The sequence below is a fragment of the Pangasianodon hypophthalmus genome, chromosome 17, assembly GCF_027358585.1.
Source record: "Pangasianodon hypophthalmus isolate fPanHyp1 chromosome 17, fPanHyp1.pri, whole genome shotgun sequence".
Taxonomy (NCBI): Eukaryota; Metazoa; Chordata; class Actinopteri; order Siluriformes; family Pangasiidae; genus Pangasianodon; species Pangasianodon hypophthalmus.
Window position 1 is genome coordinate 1,124,689 of NC_069726.1, and position 15,301 is coordinate 1,139,989.

The 15,301-nt window shown below is 37.2% G+C and overlaps 1 protein-coding gene and 2 non-coding genes across 3 annotated transcripts; 2 read left to right on the plus strand and 1 right to left on the minus strand.

Moving 5' to 3' along the window:
- Nucleotides 1-32: 32 nt before the first annotated feature.
- LOC113524202 (U8 small nucleolar RNA) lies at nt 33-165 on the minus strand. The gene has a single exon (XR_003402518.3). It is a non-coding gene; the product is annotated as a U8 small nucleolar RNA (small nucleolar RNA).
- A 1,056-nt stretch (nt 166-1,221) lies between these two features.
- trnal-aag (transfer RNA leucine (anticodon AAG)) lies at nt 1,222-1,303 on the plus strand. The gene has a single exon. It is a non-coding gene; the product is annotated as a tRNA-Leu (tRNA).
- Nucleotides 1,304-3,786: 2,483 nt separating this feature from the next.
- Nucleotides 3,787-14,325, plus strand: vamp2 (vesicle-associated membrane protein 2). The gene is made up of 5 exons (XM_026910335.3): nt 3,787-4,126; nt 8,508-8,616; nt 9,334-9,492; nt 9,824-9,875; nt 10,209-14,325. Coding segments are annotated over exons 1-5 (339 nt in total). The 5' UTR covers nt 3,787-4,124; the 3' UTR covers nt 10,226-14,325.
- Nucleotides 14,326-15,301: the final 976 nt, after the last annotated feature.

Below are 15,301 nucleotides of genomic sequence, written 5' to 3' on the forward strand. Positions count from 1 at the left end.
AAAAATCAACTATTTTTATACAATATGTAAGAATCAGACAGGATTCATCAAGGTGTTGCGGTTCCTTGATAAATGCGGAATATAATCACACATTCATTGAATCCAATCATCATATTCTGCAACCTTATTTCTAAGGTAACAGGTAAGGATATACCTCACTGATGTAAACGCTTATTTGTCAACGGAACAATCTTATTGAACACAACAGTGTTTTCGATCATGGTAGATTCCGGTCTTTATTTTTGTGATGTGTTTTGAAAAGAAATCCAGCACATCTAATAAGATATCATAAAATACTGTTTCACATAGAGTGCTTACAAATCGAAGTTTTCTAAAACCCAATTTCAGGGATATCTTTCTGGAATTTTAAATATTCTGCAATTTGCATAACTCGACGCTTATTGGCTCGTTTTTAGAAACTTTTTATTTATGTTATTCTGACACTTTAATTTAATACAGTCGTTCGCAGTTGAATAGGAACACGGGTTAATATATTCACACACTGTTAAAATAGTTCACAGTTTAGAAAATGAAGGTTAAAATGAATTGTTTAGGGCGAAATGAAAAGGAATGGGAGTCAAGTTAGGGTGAGAAAACAGGCTGAGGAACTGGTCCGCGTCATGTCCAATCAGCTTCACGCACGTGACTATGTAACAGCCAATCCTAGTCCAGGAGGCGGGGATTGGCGGCTACTTTAGACCCGTGTACGAGACTATATTTTATTTAAAATAAAATAATACACACATTTCTCCATTTTTTTAAATTATAGGGCAAAGCGAGGTTTTAAAAATACGAGACCGTCAAATACATTTAAAAAACTCCTAAATAAATACACAGACAACACAATTTATGTTTATCAGGTACCTAGCGAACAAGATTTTTGCTCCACTGGCTAAATTCGTTAGCTAGATAACAGACAAGAGGGCAGCTGCTCTTATGGTCTCCTAGGCAACAAGATTTTTCACCTATTGGTTCATGTATCCTATCATGTCAGGCGCGCGACTGCGTGATTGACCAAGTAAGGATAGAGCTACCGGTGATTCCCTTTAGACAACACTAGTTTACGGTGTTTATTTTTAAATTCAGTAACATATTTACGCTTAACATATCACGTAGGCATATTACATTACTCAACAATGAAACTAATACTATTCGTCATATAAACAGTAAGCGTATAATTAGTCTATTCTAATATGCAATTTCTCAACCAGGCTCCTGTATGGTAGCGTGGCCGAGCGGTCTAAGGCGCTGGATTAAGGCTCCAGTCTCTTCGGGGGCGTGGGTTCGAATCCCACCGCTGCCAACAACGTTTTTAACAATTGTAATTTTTAAAAACAAAACAATTAAGACCTCACAATATGTAGCACCACCACGGCGCTGAATTTATACAGAACCAAACAATTACTTTGGGAGAAAATAGGAAACTAAGTGTTATTTAAAACCTACACAATTTATAAATCTCCTTCACGTGTATACTGATCTATAGATTGAGTCTCTAAGCCATGGGTGTCCAATCTTATCCACAAAGAGTCAATGGAGGTGCAGGTTTTCATTGCAACCAACCACCTGACTCCACCTGTTTAATCAGTTGATCCTGGCTTACAATAGACTCAGGTGTGGCTTCTGCTGGGTTGGAATGAAAACCTGGACCCAGACTCACCTTCTTGTGGAGAAGATTGGACACCCCCTGATCTAAGCAGTCCATGCTGCTTTAATTCACACCGCCATTTTGTTTATTTTCTGACATCCTCACCGACTACAAATAAACCACAGGATTAAAAACAGTTTAGCAGACTTTAGATCAGACAGGTGTTTATCTACCTCTCACTCTCACTGAAAAACAACACCTATTTTCTTTTTCTCAAAAATAAAATGTAGCCTGTCGAGAGTGTCCAGCGAATGAAACATCCTTTATCCTCCATCTCACATGTTTTCCTGGCTCTTATCCCAAACAGCAGGACAGCACTACTTAGGCACACTCTAGTCTGAGGGGTTTGGGATGTAGCCATGGGCTCTGGTACTATCTCAGGCTCCTGTAGTGCACTAGTTAGTATTTAATAGTGTGAGTACAGCCTAAGAAGGATTTAAGGACCTAGTAAAGGATATAGCTCCACAAAGGGCCAGTATATATATATATGAAGTTAATCATGCAGCTTGTTGTCTATTAGCTAAATTTAGTCTAACAAGCTGAAAAAAATATTTAATTCAAAATCTAAACAAACAAAGCTGATTAGTTCATCACTAATCTATAACTTCCAGACAAGTGATCATTCATTGTTTGGATTCTTATATTATATTATATCTTTGGTGTTTCTGTTTCTCATTTAAACGCATTTAAAAATGGAGGGTTGCCAGATAACAACCCAGAAAACACCCCAAATACACTATAGTGCAGTGGATCTCCAAAGTTTAATTTAATTACAGTGTAAATCCACAATTACCTTTTTTTTAAAAAAAAAATATTATATTATTCTGGCTTGAATGGTCACTTGAATGGTTCAGGTCCAAACCTGAAGAACTCAAAAACAGGTGATCTATAATGAATTAATGACATCTTGAAGCTACTGTGCTTTCTTTGTGGAAAGTTCAGGAAGAAAAAGATCTGGTGCATTTTTTTGGATTATTGTACATAATTAAATCAAGAACCTAAAGTCTCACAGGTTCCTGAGTGTGGTCCTGGAGAACCCTCTGTCCTGCACATTTTAGTTTTTAGTGTTCTCACACTCTAACACACCTCATCTCCATCTCAGGACTGCTAATTAACTGATTAATTGAATCTGTGTGTTAGATCAGGGTTTCATTTTCCACATGTGCATTTTTCACTTTTTGTTATTCACATATTGTCACATTTAGTGCATGGTTTATTTCCCCTACATCTGATGATCACATGATATTCACATGCCTACACATGCACCTACCTGAGTTTTGTTTTCATAACATTACCCAACTAATGTGTTTTTGAAAAGGTTTAGATCAGACATAGATACAAGCTGTTCTTTTTGTGGTGACCCTAATGAAACTGATATGCATATCTTCTGGGATTGTCCTCACACACAGCTATTTTGGACTGAATTCTCTAATGTTATCAATCGCAGTGTGCTCCAGGGTTTCTCTTTGCTTTTCAAGGATGTACATGAATAAAATGAATATTTTATTATTAACCTATTATTACATCTTGCAAAATTTCATATTCACCGCAGTAAATTCACTCATCAAAATCCTTTATTTATTGTTTTTAAAAAAAGAGGTTCAACAGTACATCCAAACTATTTCATCTTCCACGAATCTCAAAGCTCTTAAAACAGTTCATTTATTTCATCTTTTTAACTTAGTTTGTTAAAGTTTTCGTTTTGTATTATTTACTTATTGTTACATACGTCTGCAAATGGTGCTTTACATGTAATGTCACTTCTTTGTATGTAATGTTGATATTTTCTGTACTTTTATCTTTCGTACCTTGGCATTATTAAAAAAAAAAAAAAAAAAAAAAGAGTTTTCATAACATGCTGAAATGCACCTTGACTTTTTTTTTTTTCCTCCATGTGATCACATGCTGTTACTCACATAAAGTTCATGAGTAACCACAATGTGCGTGAAAATCGAGTACATGGCAACCTCCGCGTGCGCGCTACAGCACAAACAGATAGTGCGCTTTAGTGCGCGCGGTCGTCATGGTGACCCTCTCCAACCTGCAGCTTCCCCGGATGACGAGTGACGTCAGCGAGCCATCTCTCTCTCTCTCTCTCTCTCTCTCTCTCTCTCTCTCTCTCTCTCTCTCTGTTTTTTGTTCTCTTAATCCGAGAGCATCCATTTTTTATGTACGCAGGCTGCTCAGTGTCGGAGCTCGGACACACTAAACCTGCTCATTTTAATTAAAATAATAAATAAATAAATAAAATAAACAGTGCGGGAGGAAAAAAAAAACCCAAAACAGAACAACAGCGTGCGTGTGTGTGCGCGTGTTTGCGAGAAGAAGCGCGCGCGCCCTTATAATAAAAAAAAACCGAGAGAAGGAGAGAGGAAAAGAAGAAAAAGAGAGAGAGAGAGAGAGAGAGAGAGAGAAAACGCCGTTTACACCATCTTTCTGTCGGATTTGTGTGTGCACGCGCCAACACTAAAGAGAAATGTGAGTACTGATTCATTTACAACATATTTATTTCTTTTTATTATTATTATTATTATTATTATTATTAGTTTCTTTATTTCGGGGAGGGATTAGTCAGCTCGTGCGCGGATGCTTATTTCTAGAAGGTGCTCAGGGTAGTGAGAGGCATCATGGGAAAAAAAAGCATTTATAAATACAAGCTTAAAGGCTTTTTTTTTAAGGAAATATCTTTTATTATGAATATAGCTGGATGTTTATGACTGTATTTAATTATAAAAAAAAACATCATCTCAGACTCAGATGATGGTTACTCATCAATTCTGGTGATAGACTTTAATGATAATAAAAACAATCAGACATATTTAAGATATATGGCCATCAGAATAGCTATCAGACCTTCCAGCCTGGTTATTTTGTCAAAGCAAATGATTTGCAGTGTATTTTATTATTTATTATTTAATATCTATTATTTATAGAGCTGTGAATGATGGCAGACATGGCCGAAACACGCCTATAGGCTCCGGATCAGACTGGCTTTGTTGGAAATTTGCTTGATTGTTATTTAATTTTTTAATATTTTCTAATACAAGACATTGAAGAACATGCTGTGAATGTTGGCATTTATATTCTATCTGTTGAGTCGTCTATAAAAGTGGGTGAGATATGGCCTAAATCCTGGTTTAAATCTGCATTACAGTGATCACCTGTCAATCATAAAAGAAGAAAATAGCTTTATTGTTTTTGTTATTTCTTCCTTTCTTTCTTCTTCTTATTTTTTTTAAATGTAGACATGTTCCTCGGTGGTGGTGGTGGTGGTGGTGGTGGTGGGGGTTGGGAGGGAGGGAGGGTCATATTGTCATCCTGCTCTTGTACCTATGAAGCAAAACAGGACAATCCATCACACACCCTTACCAGAAATGTATATTTCTCAAATAATACTGGTTTAGGATTATTATCTCTCTGTATGGATTCTTTATTTAGGAGCTCGTAAAGCTCCTGTCGTACTGCTCCTACATGGAGGCTGTAACCAAATGGCTGGCACTAACACGTCTCCTGCGCAAGATGGCCGAGCCCCAGCCTCCTCCGAGCTGAGCGAGCTGCAAACGCTGCAACACCAGATTACCTCAAAATCCTGATCACATCCCTTACGCTTACAGTGTCGAGCAAAACACACACCTCATTTAATATCTTCCACATGACAAGAGCAGTGAGAATTGATCATTTATTATTATTATTATTATTTGCTGATGAGATAGAAGAGTGCTTTTATTTAATTAATTATTTATTCTTTTTAAAGAAAGGAGGACGTTGTGGCTCAAAATGATGTTTGACTGGCAAATGTGGGGAAAGATATGATTATGTGATATCCAAAAAAAAATATATATATATGTATATATGTATATATGTATATATCGTGACTGTGTGCTGATATATCACGATATGCAAATGAGCCAATCCCTAAATGTGAAATTGTGTTCTATTCACAAACAGCACAACTATAGAGTTTTACACGTATTGTACACAGATCAGTATTTTCTGGACATCATTCAGTTTTTTAAAATCGTATTTAAACAAACGTATTCTAAGGTTGGCTGGAGGTTTTGTGCATGATTAAGGCCTTTTAACCATGAGCAAGGATAATAAGGATCACATGATATTTCTAATGAAACCATTTAATGTAAAATATAAGAAATTATTAAAGATAAAGCTCTCTGAGCTTAAGATTGACGTCAGATCCTCAGAAACACTCTTTACATGCTGTAATATGTGAGTTTTGGTTGTTTGATTGGAATTTTTTTAAGCTTCTCTCACATTTCAATTCTACTGGATTGAAAAAAAATCCATAATCACAAGCTGCACTGCTTTTGGTTGTACTTTGAAATCGTTCAGTCTTTGATAGACAGTGCATCTGAATACTTTATGCTCTGAAATTAAACTTTCCTAACACATTTTATATTAGTTTTATGATATTACAGGCCTACCTTTTCTCATTTAACCATAAATTCACCTCGGTTTGCTAACTTCCTGTGCATGTGACATTCTCACTTGTTTAGCACAGAGTTATAGCGTCCATGATAAAAAAAATATTGTGTGCAAAACATGCTATTTTTAATTTATTTGTTTAAAAAATTAGGAGCATTGAGACCCTAGATGCTGTGGGACAATTCCTGTTATGGAAAAATCATCAGATTCAGACTCAGAAGGTCATCTAAATGAATATCAGAACATGGCTAGTTAACACAGAGGTTCAAACTAACTAATAAATTCCAGAGATGGCTTAAAACCTTTCATTAAAATAACTTAAATGAATCAAATGAATCGATTAGGACAGTTTTGGTCATGAGTTCCCGAGCTACTGAAGTCCTATCCATGTGTAGATGTGATGTTGGTGATTTTCGTCCTCTCTGAAGGGGACTGAAGGCTCTAAATATAGACAGCAGTGAAGGAGAAGGAGAGGCGGAAATGGAGGCAGAGGATGAGGAGAAAACACCACATCGGCAATGTCCGGATTTTAACACGTCCTTCTGTCCTCTCGTCTCGTCTGCTCTGTCTGTGAGCAAAAATAAAAAGGAATACGCTGTAATTGTGTTAAAAGAAAACGACACAAAAGTGCAATGGGATTAAGCAGAAGCGTTCAGTGTTCAGAGGTCACCTTTATCCCCTGATTTGTCTCCGTCTGGTGGACAAATCGGAGAATCGCAGAGGTTTCGTATTTTCACATGCGCACACATTTTCAGTCACGGCTCACGATTTCATCAGGACAAATCACAGTGTAGTTTTAAAATAGCACTGTAAACAGATGATAATATCGAGTGTGTTATGATCATGATATATCATTTATCAGATTGCTGATGCATGTCTAAACAGTAGGCAACATTCACAGTGATTATGAAAATGACACATTTTCAACTTTCGTCCATTTCACAATAAAAATAGATTATCTCTTTGCCAAAGCAGTAGTTCTGTTTGCCAGCTGTTCGAGCTTTTCTTGTCTGGTGAACAGAATTGACTTTTCTGAGAAGGACACGTGTAATACTGCCTTCTGTATTCTGCCTTCTGTATTCTGCCTTCTGAAAATACATATTTTAGCTTAGAAGCTCAAATGGCTTCCAAAAGCGACGCCCACTTTACCAGGCTCCTCGAATACATGGCCGGTATAAAAAAAAAAAATCAGTGCTGTCTGTGTGGGAGTGGCATTACTCTTTCTCTGTCTCTCTCCTGTCAATCATAGCGACACTAGGCAATCGTTAGCATCTTTGAGCTCACGTATGCGGAAGAGGGCGGATAGCGCGTTCCTCCGAATGTGTTACTCCGCCCTGTGACGCAGCATGAGCAGCAGTTTGAAGAGATGCGGCTGGAGGCTTCACGTGACTCAGAGGAAGCACGTGTTATCGTCACCCTCCCCGGTTGGTAGCTGTTGGAGGACACGGGAGAGCTGGCTGGTGGGTGGGAATTGGCAGATGACTAAAATTTGAGCACATTCCAAGCATAAGGTGTATTGATGATGATGATGATGATGATGATGATTGTAAGATTAAATAACAGAAGTGCCTCGATGCCTTATATTTATCTGTACTGATTTATTAATTTAGAGTTTTGTAATTTTTTTTCCAATATTTTTCTTCTTACAAGACTGATATTAGAGTTTCCTTATTAGTCATGTCACATCTGTCAGATCATCCTTTGCACCCGATCATTTACTTAATGATCTGTAGACTGCTCTCTTTTATTCTTTATAATCTAAATACTTAATACTTGTTATTATTGGATTATGACTGCGTTACAACGGTCTCATACTTTTAGTTCAGGTAGTGTGTTAAAACCGAGGAAAAACCTTTACTGTTAAATTTTTGATCTTTTATTGGTGTGTCCTGAATCAGAGTTTTTTCTCTCGTGCTGTATAATTTATAATTGAATAATCCTTTCTTTGTTTTTCTTCTTTGGTTCTTTTTATCTTAGCCTTTTTATAAACTAAAACACAAAAATGTGTACCAACAGCTGAAGACTAGAAGACTAGAGTCCTAAAAAGGCGGCCAGCGATGTGCAGAACTACAGAACGTGGGCCACCAGTTATTTTTGTGTCTCCGTGCCTTTTGGTTATATTTTTTTAAAGATATTTTCTTATCTGTCCTGATTCTGATTGAGATGTGCATACAGGAAAAGATTTGTTGAACTGAGACATTTTTTTGTTATGGAACTTTTGATCATCAGATTCATTTTCAGTTTTCAGATTTGGTTATTTCACTAAAGTTAGGCCTTGGCGTATGGGTTTTTTTTTTGTTTGTTTCATTCATTTTTAAGTCCTATTTTCACCCCATAAGTTGAGCTCTTCATTTGTCAGATATCCTCTCTTGCAGGCCTTGTTTTGGTTAAGGTGTACTGATTTTATTTCGAACCCCAGGTCTGCTCCAGCCCCCGCCGGCGCCCCCGCCCCTGAAGGAGGGAATCAGCCTCCTCCCAACCTGACCAGCAACCGCCGCCTACAGCAGACGCAGGCTCAGGTGGACGAGGTGAGAGAGACATACACACACTTTTCATTAAAAAAAGGAAGCAGATACACTGTGGAGGCTGAACATTTCACAGTATGATGTCTGTATAGCTTATTAGCACTGTATTTGGTGTATCATGGTGCAGATTCCACACCTAAGGACAAACAGGAAGTAATAAAAACGAGTAACTGACCAACTGACCGCTTGTATCAGTTCATTACTGAGAGCTGCTTAGATATACACATGCATCAGATCCAAGCAGCTTGATAGTTTAGTGCAAGCTCAGGAATTTGCTCGAACGTTAGTAATAAATCTTTTTTCTCTTCTGTGCATTCTCATCTTAAAGGGTAAATAGAAGCATTTTCTTTATAAGCGCCTTCAGGATACCCAGTGACACTGTACATATACAATACATTCTAATAAAAAACAACACAACAGATTTAAACTGACAAACTAAAATGAAATTAAAAGCAACAATGACAGCAAAATGAAGAGTAATAAAGCAAAAATGATTATTATATAACTATGAGATAAAACTAGGAAGTAAATGATATTTTTTTTACGTGGAGGTACAAACAAACTATTATTATTACTTAAAAGGTAGTAATAATAGTAGTTCTTTTATTAAGGGTAAAGATATGTTAAGTGCATTATCCAGGCATCCTTTGGGCTTTTTTTTAATTTGATGAGTGTATACATTCAACCAGAAAAAAAAAAATCTGCTGGACGTGTCCTCAGGTGGTGGATATCATGCGTGTGAACGTGGATAAAGTTCTGGAGAGGGACCAGAAGCTCTCAGAGCTGGATGACCGAGCCGACGCGCTGCAGGCCGGAGCCTCTCAGTTCGAGACCAGCGCTGCCAAACTCAAGAATAAATACTGGTGGAAGAATGCCAAGGTAAAAAAAAATAAACACCTGATCACAGAGCGATTGCTCTGATAAGCCGACTAGCAATTAGTCAGTATTACGTTTTCATATTGTAATAAATCTCTGAGTTTTTAATCACAGTTTAATGATATCAATGCTGTGATATCGTATTTAAAATTAAATGTAACAAATAGTTCCCCAGCTGAAGCGACAGTCCTCCATGTTGTTAAAAGGTGATAGTCGTCTCATACAGCGAAGAGAAGCCTGGGATTAATTTTTGGGAAACAGCTGTCGTCATACTGCCTTCTCCTGTCTGTGTGTGTGTGTGTGTCTGTGTGTGTGTGTGTGTGTGTGTGTGTAGATGATGATAATCCTGGGGGTGATATGTGTGATCGTGCTCATCGTCATCATCGGTAAGAGAAGAGTTCTTTCTTTCTTTCTTTCTTTCTCAAAAAAATCTATTTGGGTATTTTGACCAATAGCTGTACATTTTTCTTTTTTTTTGACTTATGCACTTATTATTTTTTAAAAATATATTTTTATTTATGTCTTATATTTTTTCAGAGTCTCTTGCTGTATAATTTGCAGCCTAAACATACTAGACTTAAATTTTTTTATTCTCATTCCCTAGTCATTGCTTTTTTTATTTGTAGATTATCTTACTTACTTATAGTCTTTTTCTAACCTGGAAAAAAAAAGTCCACATCTAAAAGTACAACAATCTGACATTTGGCCTTTTTTTTCAGTCTACTTCAGCACCTAAAGAGTGAGTTTCCTACCCCACCCTGCGCCCGATTTACAACTATTCAATCACTACCCAACAAACGAGTGTAAATCTGTGCCCTCGATGACCCCCTGTACGGACCCCGGTCTCTCTGCGTCCCCACGTCCGGCCTCTGAGCGTGTGTGTGTGTGTGAGTGAGTGTGTGTGTGAGTGTGTGTCCTCTGTAAATACCTCCCGCTTTTCTGAGATCTCTGAAAGCAGACGGTAATCCCGGTAAATCTCTCGGTGTGTGTACGACTTGTCCTTATTTGTAGAGTTTTATTTGTAGAGTTCGTGTGTGGGTGTGCGTTTGTATTTTTTTTTTATTGTTTTATTTTTTGTATGACTTCTTTGGCTTGAAAAAACTGCCTATGAATCTGTGTGTATATACCGCACGATGTGTGTCAGTTATTCTATGCTTGTAGTTTACTTCTTTAACCGAGATACTCTTCCAAAACCCAATCTCTCTCTCTCTGTCTTTCTCTCTCTCAGTGCATCTTTCTTTCTTTCCTTCTTTCTTTTCAACAATAGACTTTTGTAAACTGCCACAGAAATGATTTGGACCAATGGCGATAGATTTATATTTTTATTAAGTCTGTAGTGTCTTATCTCTTACACATTCCTTTATCGCAGGGTAGAATGATGCTGTCTATTAAAATGAAACGCATACAGGAATATTTTACAAACAGTCTATAATTGGCAAAAACAGTGGACGCACACGACCAGGAAAATAAAAGGGGAATCAGCATGCACAAGAACCTCGTTTTTGATGGCGCATTTAAACCGAAAAATAATAATAACAATAATAATAATAATAATAATTTAAAAATACAGCCGAGCTGCCAGCAAAATTAAAAGCACACTGCTCGCATTATTTTTAAGTTACTAGTTTTTTTTTTGTTTTTTTCTCGAGATTTTATTAGTTTGATTTTATGTTTAAATGTAGGAATACAGTGTATATTTATAATTTTTTTGCATGTGGAAAAGGGACCAGATCATCACCTGGAGTGTGTCTGTATATGTTTGTGTGAGTGTGCATGTGTGTGTGTGTGTGTGTCTGTGTTTGTTGATTTTAGCTGTCTAGTTTATACACTGCCAAGCACCTGGGGGGGATTTTTTGTGTGTTTTTCCCGTCCCTTTATGTCCACACTGCTCATACCGGTTTGCTTTTATGCATACAGTGATATAACATAATGCCACCTACGCACACACAAACACACACACACACACACACACACACACACAGACACACATATACAGGACTTCAGTCACGTAGGACCGATCTGTCAGCATGAAATGAGCCAGTGATGATGTGCTGAGCCACACGTGATCATTTTTACCACACACACACAAACACACACACACACACACACACAATTGCCCCCTCCATTCTGTTCATATCTCCCCTCCCCCATGGCCATATGTACAGTTCGCCATTGGATTAAACGACAAGGACTAACAGGCGAAGGCTAGTGTGGCTTAAAGGAATAAGACTGTGTGTGTGTGTGTGTGTGTGTGTGTGTGTGTGTGCAGGAGCTGAGGAGGTGCCATCTTTGATGTTCTTAATCATGTTATTTCATAAGAAGAACAGTGGCATAAAAAATCTGTGTTCCAATAATTTTGCCTGTTATTTGCGTAGTCATGGAATAAAACCTCCAGAAACTATGCTATTCAATTATGCTAGCTAGCTAACCCCTAGCTTCCACTTTAGCTAATTTCCATGCTGTGTAATGGCACTGAGACTGCATAAAAACCGTGCAGAAAATAATTTTTTTTATTATTCTGCCCATCAGTCATCTAGTTATACTCTATAAAAAAAATTCAAGGGCAGTGCTCGCTATCTAACTAGCTATCTTGATGTGAAATTTATAGCTATGGCTTTACCTCATTTAGTGGTACGCAACAGCACAGAGACGGCGTAAAATCCAAAAACAACAGGTTAAATAATTCTTCTTCTTGTATTTTCCCCCAGCAATCGATTAGTTGTGGAAGAAACCATGCTGAAACTATGCTAACTAGCTTGCTAGCTATTATTAACCTATAGCTATAGCTTGTGGAGGTCTGTGTTCATTTCCACTCTGTTTTTAACAGCGTTACTGTTTCCATCTTGTATGGACGATTGTATGGAGCATTTTTTTTTAAATGAACACTCACTCATTCATTAATCCCAGAACAGAAACGATTTAAACTGACCAAAGACCTCGTCGTCTTGCTAACGCTGCCAAACTGCCATCAAAAACAGGTTCGGGGACAAAGCGTTTTCCTTTCACGCCTCAGTCTCCTCTCTCGGACTCGTCTCGGGTTAAAAGCCCCAACCTGCTGATCTCAGACTTTATTTTTAGTGGACCTAATTCAAGAATAATAAGTGGTGATGATGATGGTGATGAAGGTGTCCGCTAGTCTTAGCCACTCAACACTAATAGCACAACTCTTTTATTTCTCCTTTCTCCCCTTGTGATGCTGATTTATTTGTAGCTGTTAAAAAAAAAAGAGAAATGACTATATTGTGTTCGGTGTTGTGCTGTGGGGTGAATCTGGGGGACGGGGGTCCCCACTTCTTCAGGTACATCCAAAAATTGACATATTGAAATTAGGCTGATTTGTTTAGCATCGGGGTAGGACTCATACACGACGGACAAATCACAGAAAGGATCTGAAGTGGAATTAATAAAAAAATGGATGTATGTGCGATTGACTTGATTTCTGTTCCCTTTGTGAAGGTGAGTGTGTGAGTGTGTGTGTATGAAGCCATTCCTCTGTGTATTTATTTTAGGTTTAACAGTGTGTGTGTGTGTGTGTGTGTGTGTGTGGATGGAGGGGGAACAGGCACGGGTAACTTCACCGCTCCAGTCTGGTTAAGTTCGTGCATCTTCTTGTGCGTCATCGGAGGGAAGTTTTAAAAAAATGTTTTAAGAAAAAGGACGCACAACTTCATCGGATTGGCTGTAACGTTTTACCGTCCCACACATGACGTACTTTTGTTTTAAACTCAATTTGACCTTATTTTATATTTTATTTTTTTAGATGTTAGTAAAGGCCACTTCAAGGAGCAGTGGGTCAGTTTCGCTTTGGGGAAAGAGGAATGATTTCTATTTTATTTTTATTTTTAATTAGAGGAAATGGGCGGGGTGAAATAATTCGATGACGCCATAATGGAAACTGGAAAAAAAAAGTCTTGTTTTTTCAGGTTCTGTTTGAGGAATAGAACGTTAGAGGCTGCATATTTGTGCGTCTTAAAACAGAAATGCATCTGAGAGGCAATATGTGAAGGTTTTTCAGGCATCCGGGTCACGATGGATGTCTCGTAGTAGCAAATAAAAGCGACAGGACTTGTATCTCAATGGCGTTTCACTACTCGCCCAGGGCATGTTAGGAAATTTGTACTCATAGTCTGTTTAGCTAGCTAGCTTATTACAATATTATTGATGTCACACTTTGACGTAACCAATCATGGTTGGTTCTTGTCTGCCAGGATGTTTAGGAATTTGCTAGGTCTACGTCAAACTTAGCTAAATAATAAACAATCCAAACCATGATGCCATTATGAACATGGAAGAAACTGCAACGAACCATACACCAGTTTTCCCCATCAGAGTATCCAGTCTCCTGGATTCGCTACTACGAGACATAGAACTAAGCCTGGTTTCTGAAACTATTTGTATTTAATTTCTTTATTTATTTAATTCAGAAATGTAGATTTGCGTTGCTCCTGTTCGTCTGGCCTTTTCGGAGGGACTTGGTCGGATAAACATGGGCAACACAGCCTACAAAGCCAGATTTTATTTATTTATTTATTTACTCTATCCACATATTTGTCTTCACCTTTTCGGATATTAAACAGGACAAAGTACAATGTTACCGGAAAACCGTTCGATAATCAGACATCCACTGAAACAGTTGTAGAGTAAATCTGTCAATGTCTAATTATATCGATGAACATCTTGGGATTATATATAAATATATAAATATATAAATATACATATATACTGGGGAAAATAATGACATTATGATGACCTGTGTTTATTGTTCCGAGTTAGAAATTACAATGTGTGTGTGTTTGAAAACAATGACAATGTTCAACATAAATTAAATATATGATTAAAAAAAGGAGTGTCTGTGGTGTTTATTTTAGATTTTTTATTTTGTTGCATTAAAGTTTTAAAGAAACATCGTACACATGTACAAGCTAGCCTACAATAAATATATTTTAGTTTATTGTAAATTATTGTAAACTTGGTATTTTGTAGGTGACTTATCTAACATCTAAAGCTTGTTTGTTTTATACTTTAGACTTTGTAGTTTATATTAATGTAAATGCTCTAAGTTCTCGAAGTCATAATACTGGGAAACTTGCTCGTTACTATAACTTAATAAATGATTTTATTTGTTCTTTAATGTTCTTTAAACAGGTTTCTATATTTATCTAACAGAAATCACAAATCATTTTAAACAAGTTTCACACTTTCATGCAATGTTGCTGAAAGATTGAGGAACACAAGAAAGTTGTTTAGGTAAGTTTGCATGTTTAACTCTTACTCTATATACATATACAGTACATATGTATATAATAGATATTAATGAAAGTCCATTTATATCATCATTCCATCTTTCTACTCGTACACACCCGTATGAAATATCAAATATCGAGTGTCCGGCATCACAGCGTAATATTTGATACAACGCAGGTCCAAGGTACACAGAGCATACTGCACATTGTGTGACAAGTGCAGCGTGATACAATAAATATGCAGGACAGTGTGGAGAACAGAGTAAACACTCGGTACAACAGGAACAGGAGCAGATATTAACCCGCCTGCGTAAGCGACTGTAAACATGAGGAGGTAAATGCACAAGAAGACCATCATGACTGGACCATGTGCCTAAATGGTTATCAGAATAATTTAATCTTAATTAAAGAGAACTATTTAATCGCATTTTACATCATATATATACTGTAAATGGAATAAAATCTAACCAATCGTAGAGAATGTTCTGAAGAAGGGCACTCTTTAAACTGATTTAAAGTTAAAACCATCAGGAGAAAGTTTCAATTATGAAGTTTGCTGAGAAAAAAAG

Bases quoted from the DNA above. Each gene is read 5' to 3' on its own strand.
- vamp2 (XM_026910335.3), top strand. The intron at 8,617-9,333 runs GTGAGAGAGACA...ACGTGTCCTCAG, and splicing joins CGCAGGCTCAGGTGGACGAG to GTGGTGGATATCATGCGTGT. The intron at 9,493-9,823 runs GTAAAAAAAAAT...GTGTGTGTGTAG, and splicing joins ACTGGTGGAAGAATGCCAAG to ATGATGATAATCCTGGGGGT.